Genomic DNA, 16,566 nt, shown 5'->3' with positions numbered 1-16,566 from the left:
AGACTTGGAGGATGGCAAAGAGACATAAATCACAATGAGGAAGTGTTTAGGAACTTAATGGGTTGTGTTATTGCTTGTCACAAAGCCACCAGTGAATAAAGAGTTTATTCATATTATTTCAGGAACCTCTGGCTCTATAAAGAACTTTTTGTCTGGATCCATAAAGCGTTTTTCATTTTAAAATACTAGAGGGAAGATCAATCTTTCATCAGATGTCTGTGAGCTAAATAATAAAACACACAATACACAGCACTGACTATTAAATCATTAATATTAAAATTATGTGGTGTTAAACAGCCAGCAGATTTTAATCAGGAAAATGAAGACTGATCAGTGAGGCTGATCTCACGGATCTGGTTTGTGTGGCCTCATATTGTAATGAGCTCATTTACATCTCAGTCCACTGGAAAATGAGGAAAAAAACTTTAGTAACCACCCTGTTAAGTCAACCAATGCCTCGGGGCATACAGGTACACACACCAAACACACACACACACACACACACACACAGTTAACAGACACACTCACACATACTAGAGTTGAGCAGGATGAGCGCTTTGAGGCAGACATACTCCTCCTTCTGCAGCTTCAGCTCTCTGAACCTGGAGGAGCCGGCCAGAAGCATGTCAAAAATCTCCATGATCCCCTCAACACAGCTTCCCTCATCCCTGAGAGAAAGAAAAGGAATATGTGAGAGAAAAGAGACGTGATAAAAGAAAATGATGAAGACAGAGATGAGAGAGAAATAAATGGAGAGATGGACAAAAAAAAAGTAGTAGACAGAAAGAGAGATGTAGAAGAATACAGAGGAATGAGAGAAAATAGGGCAGAAAGGAGAGAAATGTCTCCATGTAAAAAAATTAAAAATACATTTAAAAAAAGGATTTCTACTATAAGAAATAAGAAAAACAAATTCAATTAAAATAAATGTATTTAAAGTTTTTTCATTAAATATTTATTTATATAACAGAGTGAATGGCAAAGCACAATTATGAATGTTTTAAAGCTGGTACACCCTGCAACAATTACATAGACGGTCTACAGGTTTATGTATAAAACATCTCTATTTCCAGTGTGGCATTGAAACTCAAGAAACAACACAAACAGACACACACTGATAGTATACTGATAGAGGAGTACACTAACTACTTAAGAGTGGTTTTGTCAAATAAGCCAGTGTTATGGGAACATTCCAAGGTTAGTTAAGACCTCGCGAGGTTTTGACTCTTTCCTTTTGATGGCTCCTTTTTCAAGTGGAATTGTATATGTACTGTACTGTAAACTTAACACAAATTGTGAATTACTTGTCTTAAATGTTTTATTTACTACTTTAAATGAATGATACAATCATAAAATAGTTTTGTAAGCATTTTTATGTAATTTATTAGTATAAGCGCTTGAAAAACTTTATCAGATTTTTCATGAGTTAGTCTTAGTCCGGTTCCAAATGAAACTACACTAAAAGGTGTAACAGTACACAAAATTCACGGTTCAGAGGAAGAAATGCAAAACAAAATTGCTTGTCATTATTATTTGTAAATAAATCAAATAAATAAAATGTAAAATAATATTTTATTCAAATAACAGAATAAATCAAATAAATGCAATGCACTTTTTATTATTCTGATTAAAATAAAATTAAGTAAAAAATAATAAAAAAATATTAGTTAATCTACTTAACTGTTCTACTTATTTCAGCATAATTCATACATATTCATTTCTTCCGTCCTTCATTCATCACTCCTTCGATATGTGGAAGCCCGCCACTTAATACGATCCTAAGGGAACTCAGATGTTCCACAAGTAAAAATGACTGCATTCAGTACACGTGTACCAAACCGAAACCCCTGTACCGAAAAATCTTGGTATGAATGTGTGTACCATAACACCCCTATTATATATATCTGTTGCAGATTTGTTTATTTCAATATAATATACAACATAATGATTGGTCAGAAAGTGTGGATGAAAGTGTGTTTTTATTGATACAAAAAAGTTTTCTGAAAGAAGACTGGTCACCTGCTGAGTTTGAGGTCCGGGGTGAAGATGAGTTTTCCCGGCTGATCAATTGACCTCCACATCAGGCCTAGCATGAGCACCTCCAACCAGCAACATTCTAACAAATGCACCTGATGGGCCAGGCTCAGCTCCATGAAACCTGATTAGAAGAGAAGTGTTAGAACATGCACACATCAGTTTTCTAGACACGGTAATACTTTAAGTGCATACATTCTTTACATGTTACACAATGTTTTCACTCTCACACACAAAGACCTGGAATTTTCTTGGCCCAGCTGATCATGAGTACGAGCTCCTTGTCAGCGAGCTGTGTGAGTGACATCATCACAGTGCTCTGCGTGTATGGTTTGTTCATCTGCTGCCTCAGGTAGATCTCTGGTGGCTCTGCCTCTAAGATGCAGTGCACCAGCTGCTCAGGGGACAAACCGGAAAATCCACTCTCAGCTGGCACTCTGGAATCCGGGAGGGAAAGCGAGAGATGAAGCGGGGTGTTAGGATGTCTCTGGGCATGACCTCTGACCCCCACAATCCTGGCTGAGCCATCTCTGATCTGGATGGTCCGGCGATGGCGGGAGCCTCGATAACCACAACGCTCACGTCGTGCACCTGCCAAAACATGAAAAGTGTTGCACAGATGCATTTTATTAGGTAAACTTTAAATAAATCTTATTTATAGCAATTCAATGTTATTACATTGTAACTTGTATTTAATTTGATCTTATTCCATGTTTATATACTTTTAATTCCATGTTGTAACACACCAGTCATAAAAATTTGCCTGTTTGAATCTTACTTTGTATAGTTAAAAAATAAATGTGACTAGGAAGAGGAAAGAGGGTGAAGTTTCCAGTGTGTGTCAGTGTTTTTCTTTTCATTTCTTTTTATTAATGCAAGATTCTGAGTATAGGAAAAAGCAAACAGAAATGATAAACACGGCAGCCTACCGCACTTCATCATTCCCACTTCGTAGCACTTGCGTAGACGGCAGGCTTGGCAGCTCTTGCGACGATTCTTGTCAATCGTGCACTGGTTGGTGGCTGGACAGATGTAGTCATTGTGTCCTGAAGTGAATACAAAGTGACAGAAATTCAGGACAGATGTAGTCATTGTGTCCTGAAGTGAATACAAAGTGACAGAAATTCACAGTTTCACTATCCTACACTGGTGTATTAAAGCAACAAAAATGCACAACCTTACTTATGCACCTACCTTCTACTAACAAACTATTGCCGTGTTTCACTGCATACCTGTGTACCTATTCTAGCGTGTTACTATGCAATAACACTAACCAGGTTGCCTATTACGGTTAGTCCTTAACTAGGGATGTCAACGATTAATCGACGATCGATTAATTGTCGATAAATATTTTAATCGATAAACCTTATCGACGGTCGATTAAGCATGATCACCATTAACGTGCATAGTTTGAGACGTAGGCAGCTAGCTGGTTTGCCAACCGCCAAAAGAGGACGACGCACGCGGCTTATGCCAAAACATGTAAAGTACAGCAGTGAAATGAAAATGAAGCGAGCACGCAAGAGTTTTGTTTGGGAGCATTTTATTTCAAATGGTGATAATGTTAATTGCAAACATTGTGCCTGTGTTTTAAAATATAATACATCAACGAGCACCATGATATATCATTTGAAAAAAGTGCATCCAGCGGTTTCCGGGACAGGATTTGATTCGACACAGCCAACAATAACCTCCATTTTAGCTGGGAAAAAGGTAGGAACTCAGAAGGCAGAAGAAATAACTGAACGACTGTGCAAAATGATTGCAAATGACATGTTGCCTATAAGCGTCACCGTAACAAAAACTTGCTGACATGGACGCACGCTCGCTACGATTTCCGCTCTATGGAAGTGCGCTCACTCAGTCGCTAACCGCCCGAGCAAGCGCTCCGTTAATATTCCGCTGACGCTCGCCGTAAACCAGTTCCAGCTCCGACATAAAGTTTTTCTAGTAGGCCTAATTGTTTACTGTTTGTACCAAAATTCTTTTATAATTGTCTAAAATTATGCATGCTGATAAATAGCAATTATTATGTTTCCAAACTATTTTTTTTAATTCTTCTTAATTGTATTAATTAAAATGTATTAAATATATTAATCTATCCTTAGCAAACATTCCTAAAATGCAAAAACTGAAAAAGTGTATTTGATTTTCATTCACTTTATTTCCGTGAAAATAGCTGCCGTTGTTGTTCAATAGAATATTCAAAATAGGCTCATTAAAACACAAACGCACACACTCACACGAGATGAAATGTGCGTAGATCTTTACAAAATACACATGGATTATAAAGCATGTGAAAAGCACACACAAGATAAAATGCACTTAGAACGCTTGGATTATGAACTGGGTTGAGCGAGCGGAGTGGATTCTTCAGAAAGGCGCTCTTAAGGAAATATTACCACTCCGCTTCGCTCAGCTCATATGCCAGAGTGCATCTGAGACTGCGTTATATTAGTCATTGTGTATTTGAATTAAATAATTATATGAAATGATCAATCGATTCATTTTATAATCCTACTAGCCTTTTATTTACAGTAAAAACCCTTTCCTTTGTTGGAGGACGCGTGCGTTTTTAGTGTCATTGCACAACAATTCATGCGATAACTACTGTAGACGCATCTTGCAGTATGAAGGTTAACGATTAATCGATTAATTGATCGTTAATTTAAACGACGATCGATCATGAGAATTTGTCGAAATTGACATCCCTATCCTTAACAAAACATCCAATGAAAAAAGCTCGGCTATATGTACCAGTTTGCAAATGTATTTAGGTTTAATTTTTTAATATAATGTCAGTTTTTAATTTAAGATGTGGGCCATGATTATTACAACGACTATGCAAAGACAGGCAGAGCTCAGTGTACATATAATCGATGAACATTTTACACTTTGACTGAATGAACAGATGTTTTGGCTCTAGTAAATTTCACTTTTAAATCTTGATTGTAAATAAAAATATAAATGCAGAGATTACATGAACAATGCTCCTCTGCTTCATGTTGGGCCATAACACCATCCTGGTATGGATTCTTTTCACACAACTAAGTCAATTATATGAATAATTCGTTTTTTACTGCCATACAATAAACTACCTACATTAAGTCCTATACTACAGATCTGGAATTTTTATAAAAATATATGTGAGAAGATCACAGAAATGTAATATGTTTATTTTAGTTTTATGATATAACATTGTTATAGGATGACAGGTTATTAAATGCACAAACTTTTTATCATGAGCACAGGAGGATTTGCTTTAAGCAAAACAAGCAGCCAAGATGAATCACCTAATTGTGATTTTGCTTAATTAAGACACACGATTTTGCTTAATTAAAACACACGACAGGTGTAAATCTCAAGACAGAACAAACATACTTTTGTGAGCATGTAGTAGGACCACAAAAAACTGCAAAGCCAAAGTTTAACCCAATTTGCATGGTGAAACAAAAATTAGCATAGAATACTAATCACCTTAAGTCACACATTAACGTCTACAGCTTTATTTTCTATTCGACTCAAATACTGATTTCAGTCGCTAAATCAGCAAGTCATCTAGACCAACATTAAAGGGCACACACTCCCAAGCTGAACTGACACACTTGCATTCACCTGAGTTGGTCTGCTGCTGTTATTTTTCAGTTATTTTGTCCTGCACAGACCACTGCAACCAAAACCGGTTAGCTGTTGCTGTTTTTCATAAACGAGCTCAAGATGCAAAACAAACAAGCCGTTTAAATAGGTAAAACAAAACAAAAAGCATACAGTTGGAAAAGAAGTTTTGATTCTATAAGATAGCTTTGATACCTTGAATGCTCCTCTTAAAGAAAGCTTTGCAGCCCTCACAGGACCAGACGCCATAGTGGTAGCCTGACGCATAGTCTTGACACACAACACAGAAGTGCATGTCGCTCTTGGCCATGGCACCCGATGACAAGGAAGAGGAGTTTAGAGGTTCCTCGTCGTCTTCCGGTCTCCTCCTAAACAACTTTGAATGAGACATGAAGGAGCTGTGGAGAGAAAGTATGAACTACATTCAGTGGACTAAAAACAGTAGCCTGATACCAAATAAGCAACAAGAGAAGTTTTTAAAGCAGCAAATAAAATACTATTACCCCACCAATATTTTTTGTATAACAAGTGTTTTATTCCGATTATACCTCCTTGATCCTCTTATATTAATATATTTATATTCTTTCTTACAAATTTTGCATAGATGCGAGATTCGTTAAGCCCCTCCACTTCACCTGTTTCGACCGGTGGTGTGTGGCTTGGTGTCGACCCAGGCGGTGTGTATCTGTGGCTCGGTGAATGGCAGTGCATGTGGGCACTGCAGGGATAGAGCAGGCATGGTACAAGTGTTGTGCGTGGGCCAGAAGAGTGACGGGCTGAGTTGAGGTGCCGTGGAGGAGTTCTCAGACACAGACGGACCATAAAAAGATATCTCGGCGTTGCTGTTATCTGCATATGGAGAAGGGATACAAACAGTTCCTCTGTCCACTCCTACAGACGTAGGGAATAGAGAAGGAAAAAGTGGAGATGCTGCCTCCTGATCCATGCCCTTTGCTATTTGCAGAGTCGGAGACGACAAGAAGCTCACAGTGGGGCTGAGAATTCAAACCAGCTCCTGGCTTACAAGCCTGTAACCATTACAGAGCTGAAAAAAAGTACTATAATAAATATACACATGCTAGTCAAACAACCTGAAACATGCAATAAGTAGAAATAAAAAATTTTTAAAAAACCCATATCAAAACAGGTGTAACTGATCAACCTAGACATTGTGTGTCCAAAGTTCGCTCTGGGATATTTATTTATGTTTATGACTTCCACTGTTTTAAATCTCATCTTCATGACAATGTTAAGTGCTGGGAACGGAGTGTTACAAACAGAAGCCAGAGTCCACAGGACATTTTTATTAGGGCTGATCCAAATCTGTCATTATGGCCCAGGCCAAGAATGAAACACAGACAGAAATCAAAGTCCAAAACACAGAGGTCGAAAACAAGTCATGACTAGAAACGAAGGGTGAAAAAGAACCAAGGGAATCTGAAACTAGTCACAAAGGCAAACCCTCAGGATTATGCTTCAGGACTGATGTCTAAAAAAGTTTGCAAGCAACATGGAGGAGAATAATCAGTTACAAAATAATAAAAAAATGTTATGAACGTTAACTGTGGCTATGCGACAACATACAAAGAAATTCTATAAAAGTGTGTGGAAATGGTTTGGGGAATAACACACACAGGTGTGATGATCAGGGGTCCACAATGGGCCATATAGTGTAGTTCTTTCAGGAGAAGCATTCAAATGGACGACCTTAAAAATGTGCACAACCATGAACGTTGAGCATGTGCATCACCTACTGAGAAGTTTTTAGCTTGCCATGTGTTTCATGGAGAAACAGAAAGTACTTGTGATTGTATAAAAGGCTTCTTTGAACTTAAGGTGTGGGCATGAGTCTTGTGTACCTTTCGTTTTTATGTTCACAATGTGTATTCTGATATAACCCTGATATTCAAGACGGATATTGTTAAAAGGGGGGAGGACAGTGGGCAAATGAGCTGAGACAGCTCTCTTCCAAAGCCCTTGGTGATTTGATTTCCCTATGACGCCCTACACTGATTGCTGCAGGGGTTGACTTGAACTAAAGATTTGCAAAAGATTTGCACAATTAGAAACGCAGTTAGGAAAAACATCTCCAGCCCAAAAACCTAAATGAATTCAGACCAGACATCTCCTAGAAAGTAACAAAGACATTGTGTCAATGTTCCCCTTAACCACAAATTCTTCTGACATTGATAAAAGTGTGATAGAAATTAGTGTTCTGCTGAAATAGTAAGAACACATGGAGGAGAAAAAAAAAAAAAAAGATAAACGATACTTTTTCTTTCTCAGGTCTTACTGTAGTTTCATAAAACGGATTCTGGGTTGATGTATCCTTGAAAGATTGTTACTTTAAGTGCACTTTTTGTAGAAAATATGTCCCAGACAGGATAACTAGTCCATAACACACTTATTTGACCACTTATGTCGCATCGACACAGTCTGAAGTCCATTACTACTATCGAGTGCCAGATCAATAGATATAATCTTTTTGGGTTTTCCCTCTGAACATTTTACATTACATTTTAGAACCAATCATTGGATTTTTTTTTCCCTTTCTACAATGGCAGCGCATCTAAAAGAAATGCTCTGTGTTCATGAGATGGATAAGATAGCGTCCTTGAACTATGAGGGGCAAAATAAACACAAAAAAGTGTGTTAAAGGTCTTTTGGGCTCTTTTTTTTACATAACAGTGTCAATAGACACAGACAGGCTGAGGGTCAACAGTGCTACGACTTGTGACAAAAAGAACAAAGTGAACTACACTTATCACAAACCCGGAGCAGAAAAAACAAAGCAAGAAATTAAGAACGACGATGCGTTTGTATCCAGAAAACAACATTTCAACACTTCGACAGAGCCAATATGTGTGTGTGTGTGTGTGTGTGTGTGTGTGTGTGTGTGTGTGTGTAGAAATCTGTTTTTTTATGCTGATGACGTTAAAAGCATCTCCACAAGACACACATTAATACAGTAAAAATGATACCTAATGTCATTCCCAGCATCCCATCATTAATGCCTTACTGAACAGAAAAGAAAACCAGTTTAATGACTGAATATCTGTGCTGTCTAATCAAATATAAAACGTTTCACAAAGTTAAATGTATGACACCTCTTTCAATTCAAACTGTACATACACAATATTAAGGTATATAAATCTCCAAACAGTTAAAAAACAACCTCAAAATAATTGTTAGGTGAAACCTAAATGGCTCACGTGTTCACCATATCTGAAACACTGCATAGGCATCAGAAGGTTCATGTACATTTTATACACCATATAGCCAAAGTTTTTTTCCCCTCAGCCATGTGTGGTTCTTTCTCCAACAGTTAGCACAAAGTTAAGGGCACACAAATGTATAGAATGTCTTTGTACGCAAAGAATATATTTTCCCTTCACCAGAACTAGGAGACCAAACCTGTTATTGTTCTGTGCACAAAGCAAACTCCATGAAGATATGGGTTACAAGGGTTGGAGTGGCAGATCTTGAGTGGTCTGCTAAATAGTCTGACCTCAACCCTACTGAACACCTTAAGGATGAACTGGAACACTGACTGCACACCAGGCCTCCTCGCCTAAAACACTACCTGACTTTACTAACACCCTTGTAGCTGACTGAATCTAGGGTTAAGTCCAAAATCCTAGAAGGATCAGGGCTTATTATAAATCAGGAGCAAATGTGGAATGGGATATTCAAAAAGCACATACCAAACTTGTGGTCTGGTGTCCACAAGCTTTTGTCCATAAAGTACATGTTATATGGAACATGATAAATTTGAGGCAAGGAAGAATGACTCCAGATATCCCACATTTCCTATAGGAAATTTCATAGGACAGATAAGGCAACAACATTCTCAGGACCGGTGTGTAAAAAAATCAGATCAGGACAGAGGTTTTTTGTTTTGTTTTTTGCCCTCCACAGGTCATGCTGACAGTCTGCACTGATGCTTCCATGAACTTTTTTGTGTTATATGAAAGCAAAGTATCAAAGGTTGCATTTCTTGTTCCAATTCAGAGGAGCAGAACGAATACCACTGAAGACTTTTCCCTGCAAACTGAGCTCAGTGGAGTAGAAACGAGCGATAAGTCTCATGCTGCCAAAATACGTTCAGTTACATTACAGAGCTCTTTTCCCATTTGGCAATGGTACAACAGGAAACAATTAAAACTATAACCTGTGTGTGTAATTTGTGGTTTCTTCTCTGCAGCATCACACACATGCCTTAAATAGTTTTCAGACTCACTCAGTCCAAACTCTAATCCATTTCAAATGGTTTTTTTTTTGTTAATTTCCTCATACCCAATTGGCCAAGATTTTTTCCAGCACAATAAATAATAATTTTCTGGCTTAAAGATTCACAAAGAAATAAATTTATGAGTCAAAACCAGAATAAAAAAAAAAAACAAGTGTACAAATTTAAATTTCTAAGTCTTATTCCAGAAATTTAAGACCAAAATGATCAGGGAGAAAAAATTAGCACAGTGGTATAATGATCATACGCGCACCTTAAAACAGAACACTCGAAAATTAGAACGTAAATGGCGTCAAACAAAATTAACAGTATTTCAAATAGCATGGAAGGAGAGCCTCTTAAATTATAGAAAATCTCTTAGTGCTGCTAGATCAGCATATTTCTCCACCCTCATAGAAAATAACAAGCATAATCCTAGATTTTTATTCAGCACGGTAGCAAAATTAACAGGGAATAAAAGCACTGCACTAACATGCACAACATCAATAGGTAGTAATGATTTCATGAACTTTTTTAATAATAAAATTGAAAACATCAGGCAAGAAATCCAGACGGTTAATATAAATCCAAATTATTTTACAAGTAACCCTGTAGACAGCAGTGTCATTATAGCAGACAATCAACTACAAAGCTTCACTCCTATTCATGAGAGTGACTTAATTTCATTAATCTCCTCATCAAAATCATCAACCTGCATTCTCGATCCCTTGCCTACAAGTTTCTTTAAACAGATAGCTCCAGAGGTAATCAAACCTGTTTTAAAAATAATTAACTCTTCCATTAGCACTGGTTATGTACCTAAATCCTTCAAACTGGCAGTTATCCACCCCCTTATTAAGAAACCTGACCTTGACCCATGTCAGTTGTCCAACTACAGACCGATATCAAATCTCCCCTTTATATCCAAAATTTTAGAAAAGGTTGTAGCACAGCAGTTATGCTCACATCTGCTTATGAATAACATTTTGAAATGTATCAGTCAGGATTTCGCCTCATCATAGCACAGAGACGGCGCTAGTTAAGGTGGTAAATGACCTGTTATTGGCCTCTGATCAGGGTTTTGTCTCCTTACTTGTTTTGCTCGACCTTAGTGCAGCTTTTGACACCATTGATCACACTATACTGCTTGCTAGACTTGAGAACGTTGTAGGAATAAAGGAACAGCTCTCTCTTGGCTCAGGTCTTATTTGACTGATCGCTATCAGTTTGTGGATGTAAATGGTGAGTTCTCCACACTCTATGAGGTAAAGTTTGGTGTTCCTCAAGGATCTGTCTTAGGCCCACTGCTTTTCTCTTTATATATGCTGCCTCTTGGTGAAATCATTCATAAACATGGGATTCGCTTCCATTGCTATGCTGATGACACACAGCTGTATATTTCAGCAAAGCCAGATGAGAGATCAGCTTAACAATGTTGAGAAGTGTGTAAAGGACATTAGACAGTGGATGCTTAATAACTTTCTTCTGCTCAACTCAGATAAGACGGAAGTACTTTTACTAGGACCACATGCAGCTAGAAATAAACTTTCCGATTATGTAGCATCTCTGGATGGTGTTTCTGTTTCAGCATGTACGGCTGTCAAAGACCTTGGTGTGATTATTGACCCGAGTCTTTCCTTTGAGTCTCACGTGAATAATATCACCAGAATCGCCTTCTTTCACCTTAGAAATATTGCTAAGATTAGAAATATGATGTCGTTACAGGATGCAGAAAAACTAGTTCATGCTTTTGTTACTTCTAGATTAGACTACTGTAACGCTTTACTGTCTGGGTGTGCGGTAAGTGCATAAATAAGCTTCAGTTAGTCCAGAATGCAGCAGCAAGGGTCCTCACTAGATCTAGGAAATACGACCACATCACCCCTGTTTTAATTAGTCTACACTGGCTCCCAATCAAATCTCGCATTGATTATAAAATATTACTACTGACGTATAAAGCACTTAACGGTCTTGCACCGCAGTATCTGAGTGAACTTCTGTACCAGTATGATCCTCCACGCCTACTTAGATCAAAAGGTGCTGGCTATCTGTTGGTTCCTCAAATAATGAAGACTACAGCAGGGGGCAGATCTTTCTCTTATAAAGCCCCACAGTTATGGAACAGCCTTCCAATCAGTGTTCGACTTGAACACTGAGACTGTGTCCGAGTCCCGAGGTTGAAAACTTATTTATTTAGTCAAGGCTTTTATCAGTAGATTTTTCTTAGGTAAAGGCACAGATCTGGAGGGAACATGGATATAGAGTGTTTGGTGAACTGGTATATTTGTATGCTGTCGTCCCCTCACATTCACACGTTCACTCAGGTTTGTTGACGGTGGTGTGGTGGGTCGTCTCTTATCCCAGAGATCCCTCATGTCTGTGTTACCTTCTGGTTCTCCCTTTTAGTTATGCTGCCATAGCGAGTCTTGCCGGAGTCCAAACTGCACAGTGACATTAACTTTCATACACCAATAGTTACACTTAATAATCCATATCCTTCTCTTCCCATCACCCTCTCTCTCTCTCTCTCTCTCTCTCTTTCGGTCGAGATAAACATGCTCCTGAGGCTCCAGTGACCACTGTTCCTGCCCCTCTCCCCTCCATGGATCTTCACACTTCTGTGCAGCTCGGGACGGTCTCTCATCAACACCTTGGGTGGTTCCATATAATTCCGGAGTAGAATGGGTGCTTTTGAGGACGGATTGGACTGTAGTTGGTGTCGGCGGTCTGCTGCACTGACTCGGGAGTGCAGTTTGCTTCTGATCATCATCACTGTACCCCGCAACTTTGCATATATGCTTCAAATGGACATTTGGTGCAACCCAGATGAGGATGGGTTCCCTCTTGAGTCTGGTTCCTCTCAAGGTTTCTTCCTTATGCCATCTCGAGGAGTTTTTCCTTGCCACAGTTGCTCATCAGGGACAAACATACTTACAAAGAACATATTTACATTTAAATCACCACATTATCTGTGTAAAGCTGCTTTGAGACAATGTTCATTGTTAAAAGCGCTATACAAATAAAAATGAATTGAATTGAATTGAATTGAAATTACTGGGCAGAAGCAGCTACATACTACATATTTTATTCCCTTGAGAAGACAAAGTTTTACAGCACAAACCGGGTGCTTTTTTTCATGCAAATCTCTCCCAGATTTCTGTCAAGCTGCTCTTAAAAAGACACCCAATCCATCAAAAGAAAATCTGGCATATACAATTTTAAAACATATCAGTCCGTTTTAAAAGTAAAAAAGACAAATTCCTACTCCCTATTCCTAAAGCTCTTGGGTGTTGGTTTCTGTCAGTGTGCACAGAGAATGTTTGAGTTTATTATTGTGAAATAAAATTTGTCCATACTTGTTCGACTAGACAAACATCGGTCATTTATTTTTCAGTCATTTATTAACATTTAATTACCATTAGCAGAAGTGAACAATGTTCAGTGAATTTGACCCTTTTACAGCACCTAAGATTTCACAAAGTTCCCAATCACTGCAGTTGATAACTAATATGATAAAAAAAAATTTCCTGTCGTTTTCCTCATAAGTTCAGAGTGAAAAATCTGCTTTATGTGAAACTTCTGACGGAAATATATAAGCAAAAAATTATATTGCACAAAACTGAATCGACATCTCTCCTCTATTGACTGGTGGCTAAAGTTTGCTGAGTATTTCTTTCACTATAATATGGACAGAGCTGCCTGAAATAAACTTATCACTTCCTTCCACCTGTTTGACTACATCATTCTTGACCTTTTTTTTGGGACAGACAAACAGCCAAGCTTATTGATGATAATTAGTCTCTGCAGTGATGATCGTGCCCGAAGTCACATTTAGAGGGTCACTTTGAGAACCTAGGGAGATTACAGTCTCAGATTTAGTGCAATGTTGAACTTATTCAATTAAAAATGGCAGCAACAGCACAGCTATTATAGAAACGACAAAATGTCATTCATGTGTGATGCTATTATATGTCATTATGTTGACAAAAATAGATGCTGAAATATCATCTAATTTTCTCTGCAATGAGGGGAAAAAATCTCAATCTGAAAGATGGCACAGTCTTTATGAATACAGTGCAAGGTAAACGTTTGGACACAACTTCTTCAGTGTTTTTCTTAATTTTTATATTTTTAACATTGTACATTCACTTGAGGCACTTGTATCTTGAGGAGCTCCCATAGGTAGGAGTTGAGTGCATGTTGGCTGCTTATCTTTTGCTCTCCGGTCCAAGTCATCCCAAACCATCTCAACTTGGTTTAGATGGGATGATTGTGGAGGACAGGTCATCTGATGCAGCACTCCATCACTGTTTTTCCTAAACAAATAGCTTTTACGTACCCTAGAGGTTTCTATGAGGTCATTGTCCTTTCCGAAAACAAATTATGTTCCCACTAAGTGGAAACCAGATGGGATGGAATATCGCTGCAAAATGCTGTTGTAGCCATGTGTTGGGCCATCAATTTTGACAAAATCACCAGTAGTGTCACCAGTAAAGCACCTCCACACCACCACACCTCCTCCTCCATTCTTCATAGTGGGAACAACACATTCAGGAACCATCCATTCACCCTCTGTATGTCTAACAAAAACAGAGATTGGAACTAAAAATCTGAAATTTGCAGTTGTCAAACCAAAAGACAGTTTTCCACTGATCTATTGTACATTCCTTGTGTTTCTTGGCCTAAGCAAGTCTCTACTGCTTGTTGCTCTTCCGAAGAAATGGTTTCTTTGCCGCTATTCGACCATGACGGCCTGACACACACAGCTGCATCAGACGGGTGGATGCTGAAATATAATAGCATAATAATTCTAATAAACTTATCCTCTGCAGCAGAGATAGCTCTTGGTCTTCCTTTTCTGTTACGGGTCTGTTGCATACAAGCGTTTAATGGTTTTGGCAACTGCAGTTGGGGTTACATTTGAAGTTCTTGAGATTTTTCTGACTGTCTTTTCTGTTTTCTTAAATGAGAGTTTCTTGTCATAATATGTCACTTTTATGGACTGATGTTGCATTCAGGATGTAATTCCCACCTCAAACTAAGTGATTCCTGAATAGAATTCATCGTGTCCCTGTCCAAGATAAGGTGCTTACTGTAGCATTCTGATGCTCTTAAAGAAAGCTTTAATAGCAAAGATAAGATCCTACCTAGAGTTTAATACACTTACATTATAAAGATGTCATGGCAAGCCAAGATTGACTACTGTTGTAAATGAGACTTGTACAGCAGGTTTACTATGATTACTTTTTTAATCTTTAGTCATCTTTCTTAAGGCCTTCCCTGCATTATTCATTCATTTCAAAATACCACCAATGTGCTATTAAGGGTGGTAAGATCATTACATTGATTGCAAGTCTAAAGATCCTATAGCCCGGCAGATGAATTATCTGAAAATAATCGTAACAATTTTTTCTAAACTGGATGTGAAATTCTCTGTAAATTAAGTGTTTTGAAATGCTGGCTATAAAGCGAGCCAAGTGACCTTGGATCTGGAACGCTAACGTGCACAAACACACACACGGGTAAATCATGATGGGCTTGTTAAGGAGCTGATTAGTTTATTCATACAAATACTTGACTACATTCAGTATAATGCGAGAGTGTAAAGGTAAGGTGTTTTGCTCAATACACGGCTCTCTATTCAATACAACTGGTTATTCTTGTATATTCTATACATTTACTCTATGGACAAACATATTGGAACACCTGAAAGCTAAACCAAATACATGTTTGGTTCTTCCACAAACTGATCACACAAAAGTGAAGACACAAGTGTATAGGATGCCATTGGATGCTCTAGCATGACATTTTTCTCTCACTTGAACTAAGAGCTGTAAACCTGTTTCAGTATGACAATGCCCCTGTGCATACAGCAAGGTCCATGAAGATATGCTTACAAGACATACAATAAAATAAGTTGCAAAAGAGCTCTGACCTCATCCTCCTTCCTATACCTTTGGGATGAACCGGAATGATTACTGCTGTTTTTTGAAGCCAGCTTCTGCACCTGAAGCACAAGGACTCAACTTCTTTGATGGACCCTTGCGAGGTCTGTTCCGAGTGGAACCTGTCTTGGAAAAACTTTGTATGACCCTGTAGGGAGCAACAATTGCAATTCTCAATTTTTGCCATTGAGGTGCCATGCTGAAGGTCCAGTAAGAGAGAATTGTACTCAAAGAACCATATTTTTAACTGCTATAATACAAGATACAAAAATCTGTATGGCCCTGTCATGTGGACAAAAACATGAACATGATGAATAGGACATGTGGCTCTGCCTGGTTAAACGACATACAGCTGTTATCACGTATGATGTACTCACTTTTTTGCCAGCTATTTTGTCAATAATGGCTATAGAGTTATTTTAGAGGACAGTAAATCTGTACTTTTATATACTGTACTTATATATTGACTATAAAATATATCCAAGTTTTATTTCTATAGTATTGTCCCTTGAGATGAATACTAATACAAAAGCAAAAATTTTGACGTGGTTTTGTCTCGCATTCAAAAGACTAATACTCATACTGTGAGATAGTGAATATAGTGAAACTTTCAGAAGAAAGCTTCCTGATGATGGTTAAGTCAATGTGTGACTGAAAGTACTGTCAAAACCCTTCTTTTCCTAGTGAATCTACAACTTAGCATTAAGTAGTAGATCAATGTCAATGGTGACTTGACAGATGTTG

General features: G+C 38.1%; 1 protein-coding gene across 6 annotated transcripts in view; it reads right to left on the bottom strand.

Annotated features, from left to right (window-relative positions):
* esr2b (estrogen receptor 2b) overlaps positions 1 to 16,566 on the bottom strand; it is a 56,390-nt gene that overhangs the window by 2,153 nt on the left and 37,671 nt on the right. For 3 of the 6 annotated variants that reach the window (XM_046865539.1, XM_046865559.1, XM_046865548.1), the window contains 6 exons: positions 6,285 to 6,694; positions 5,845 to 6,047; positions 2,964 to 3,080; positions 2,275 to 2,625; positions 2,020 to 2,158; positions 529 to 668 (listed from right to left, as the gene is read on the bottom strand). In XM_046865539.1, coding sequence (XP_046721495.1) covers positions 529 to 668; positions 2,020 to 2,158; positions 2,275 to 2,625; positions 2,964 to 3,080; positions 5,845 to 6,047; positions 6,285 to 6,595 — 1,261 coding nt within the window. In that variant the 5' untranslated portion in view covers positions 6,596 to 6,694. Of the gene's footprint in view, positions 1 to 528; positions 669 to 2,019; positions 2,159 to 2,274; positions 2,626 to 2,963; positions 3,081 to 5,844; positions 6,048 to 6,284; positions 6,695 to 15,812; positions 15,884 to 16,566 lie in introns of those variants that run through there. The other 3 variants (XM_046865567.1, XM_046865573.1, XM_046865581.1) reach the window with 3 other exon arrangements.

Source organism: Silurus meridionalis, chromosome 2 (assembly GCF_014805685.1).
Source record: "Silurus meridionalis isolate SWU-2019-XX chromosome 2, ASM1480568v1, whole genome shotgun sequence".
Classification (NCBI taxonomy): domain Eukaryota; kingdom Metazoa; phylum Chordata; class Actinopteri; order Siluriformes; family Siluridae; genus Silurus; species Silurus meridionalis.
Note: the sequence above shows the minus strand (reverse complement) of the source record. Positions and strands in the feature narration are given on the sequence as shown.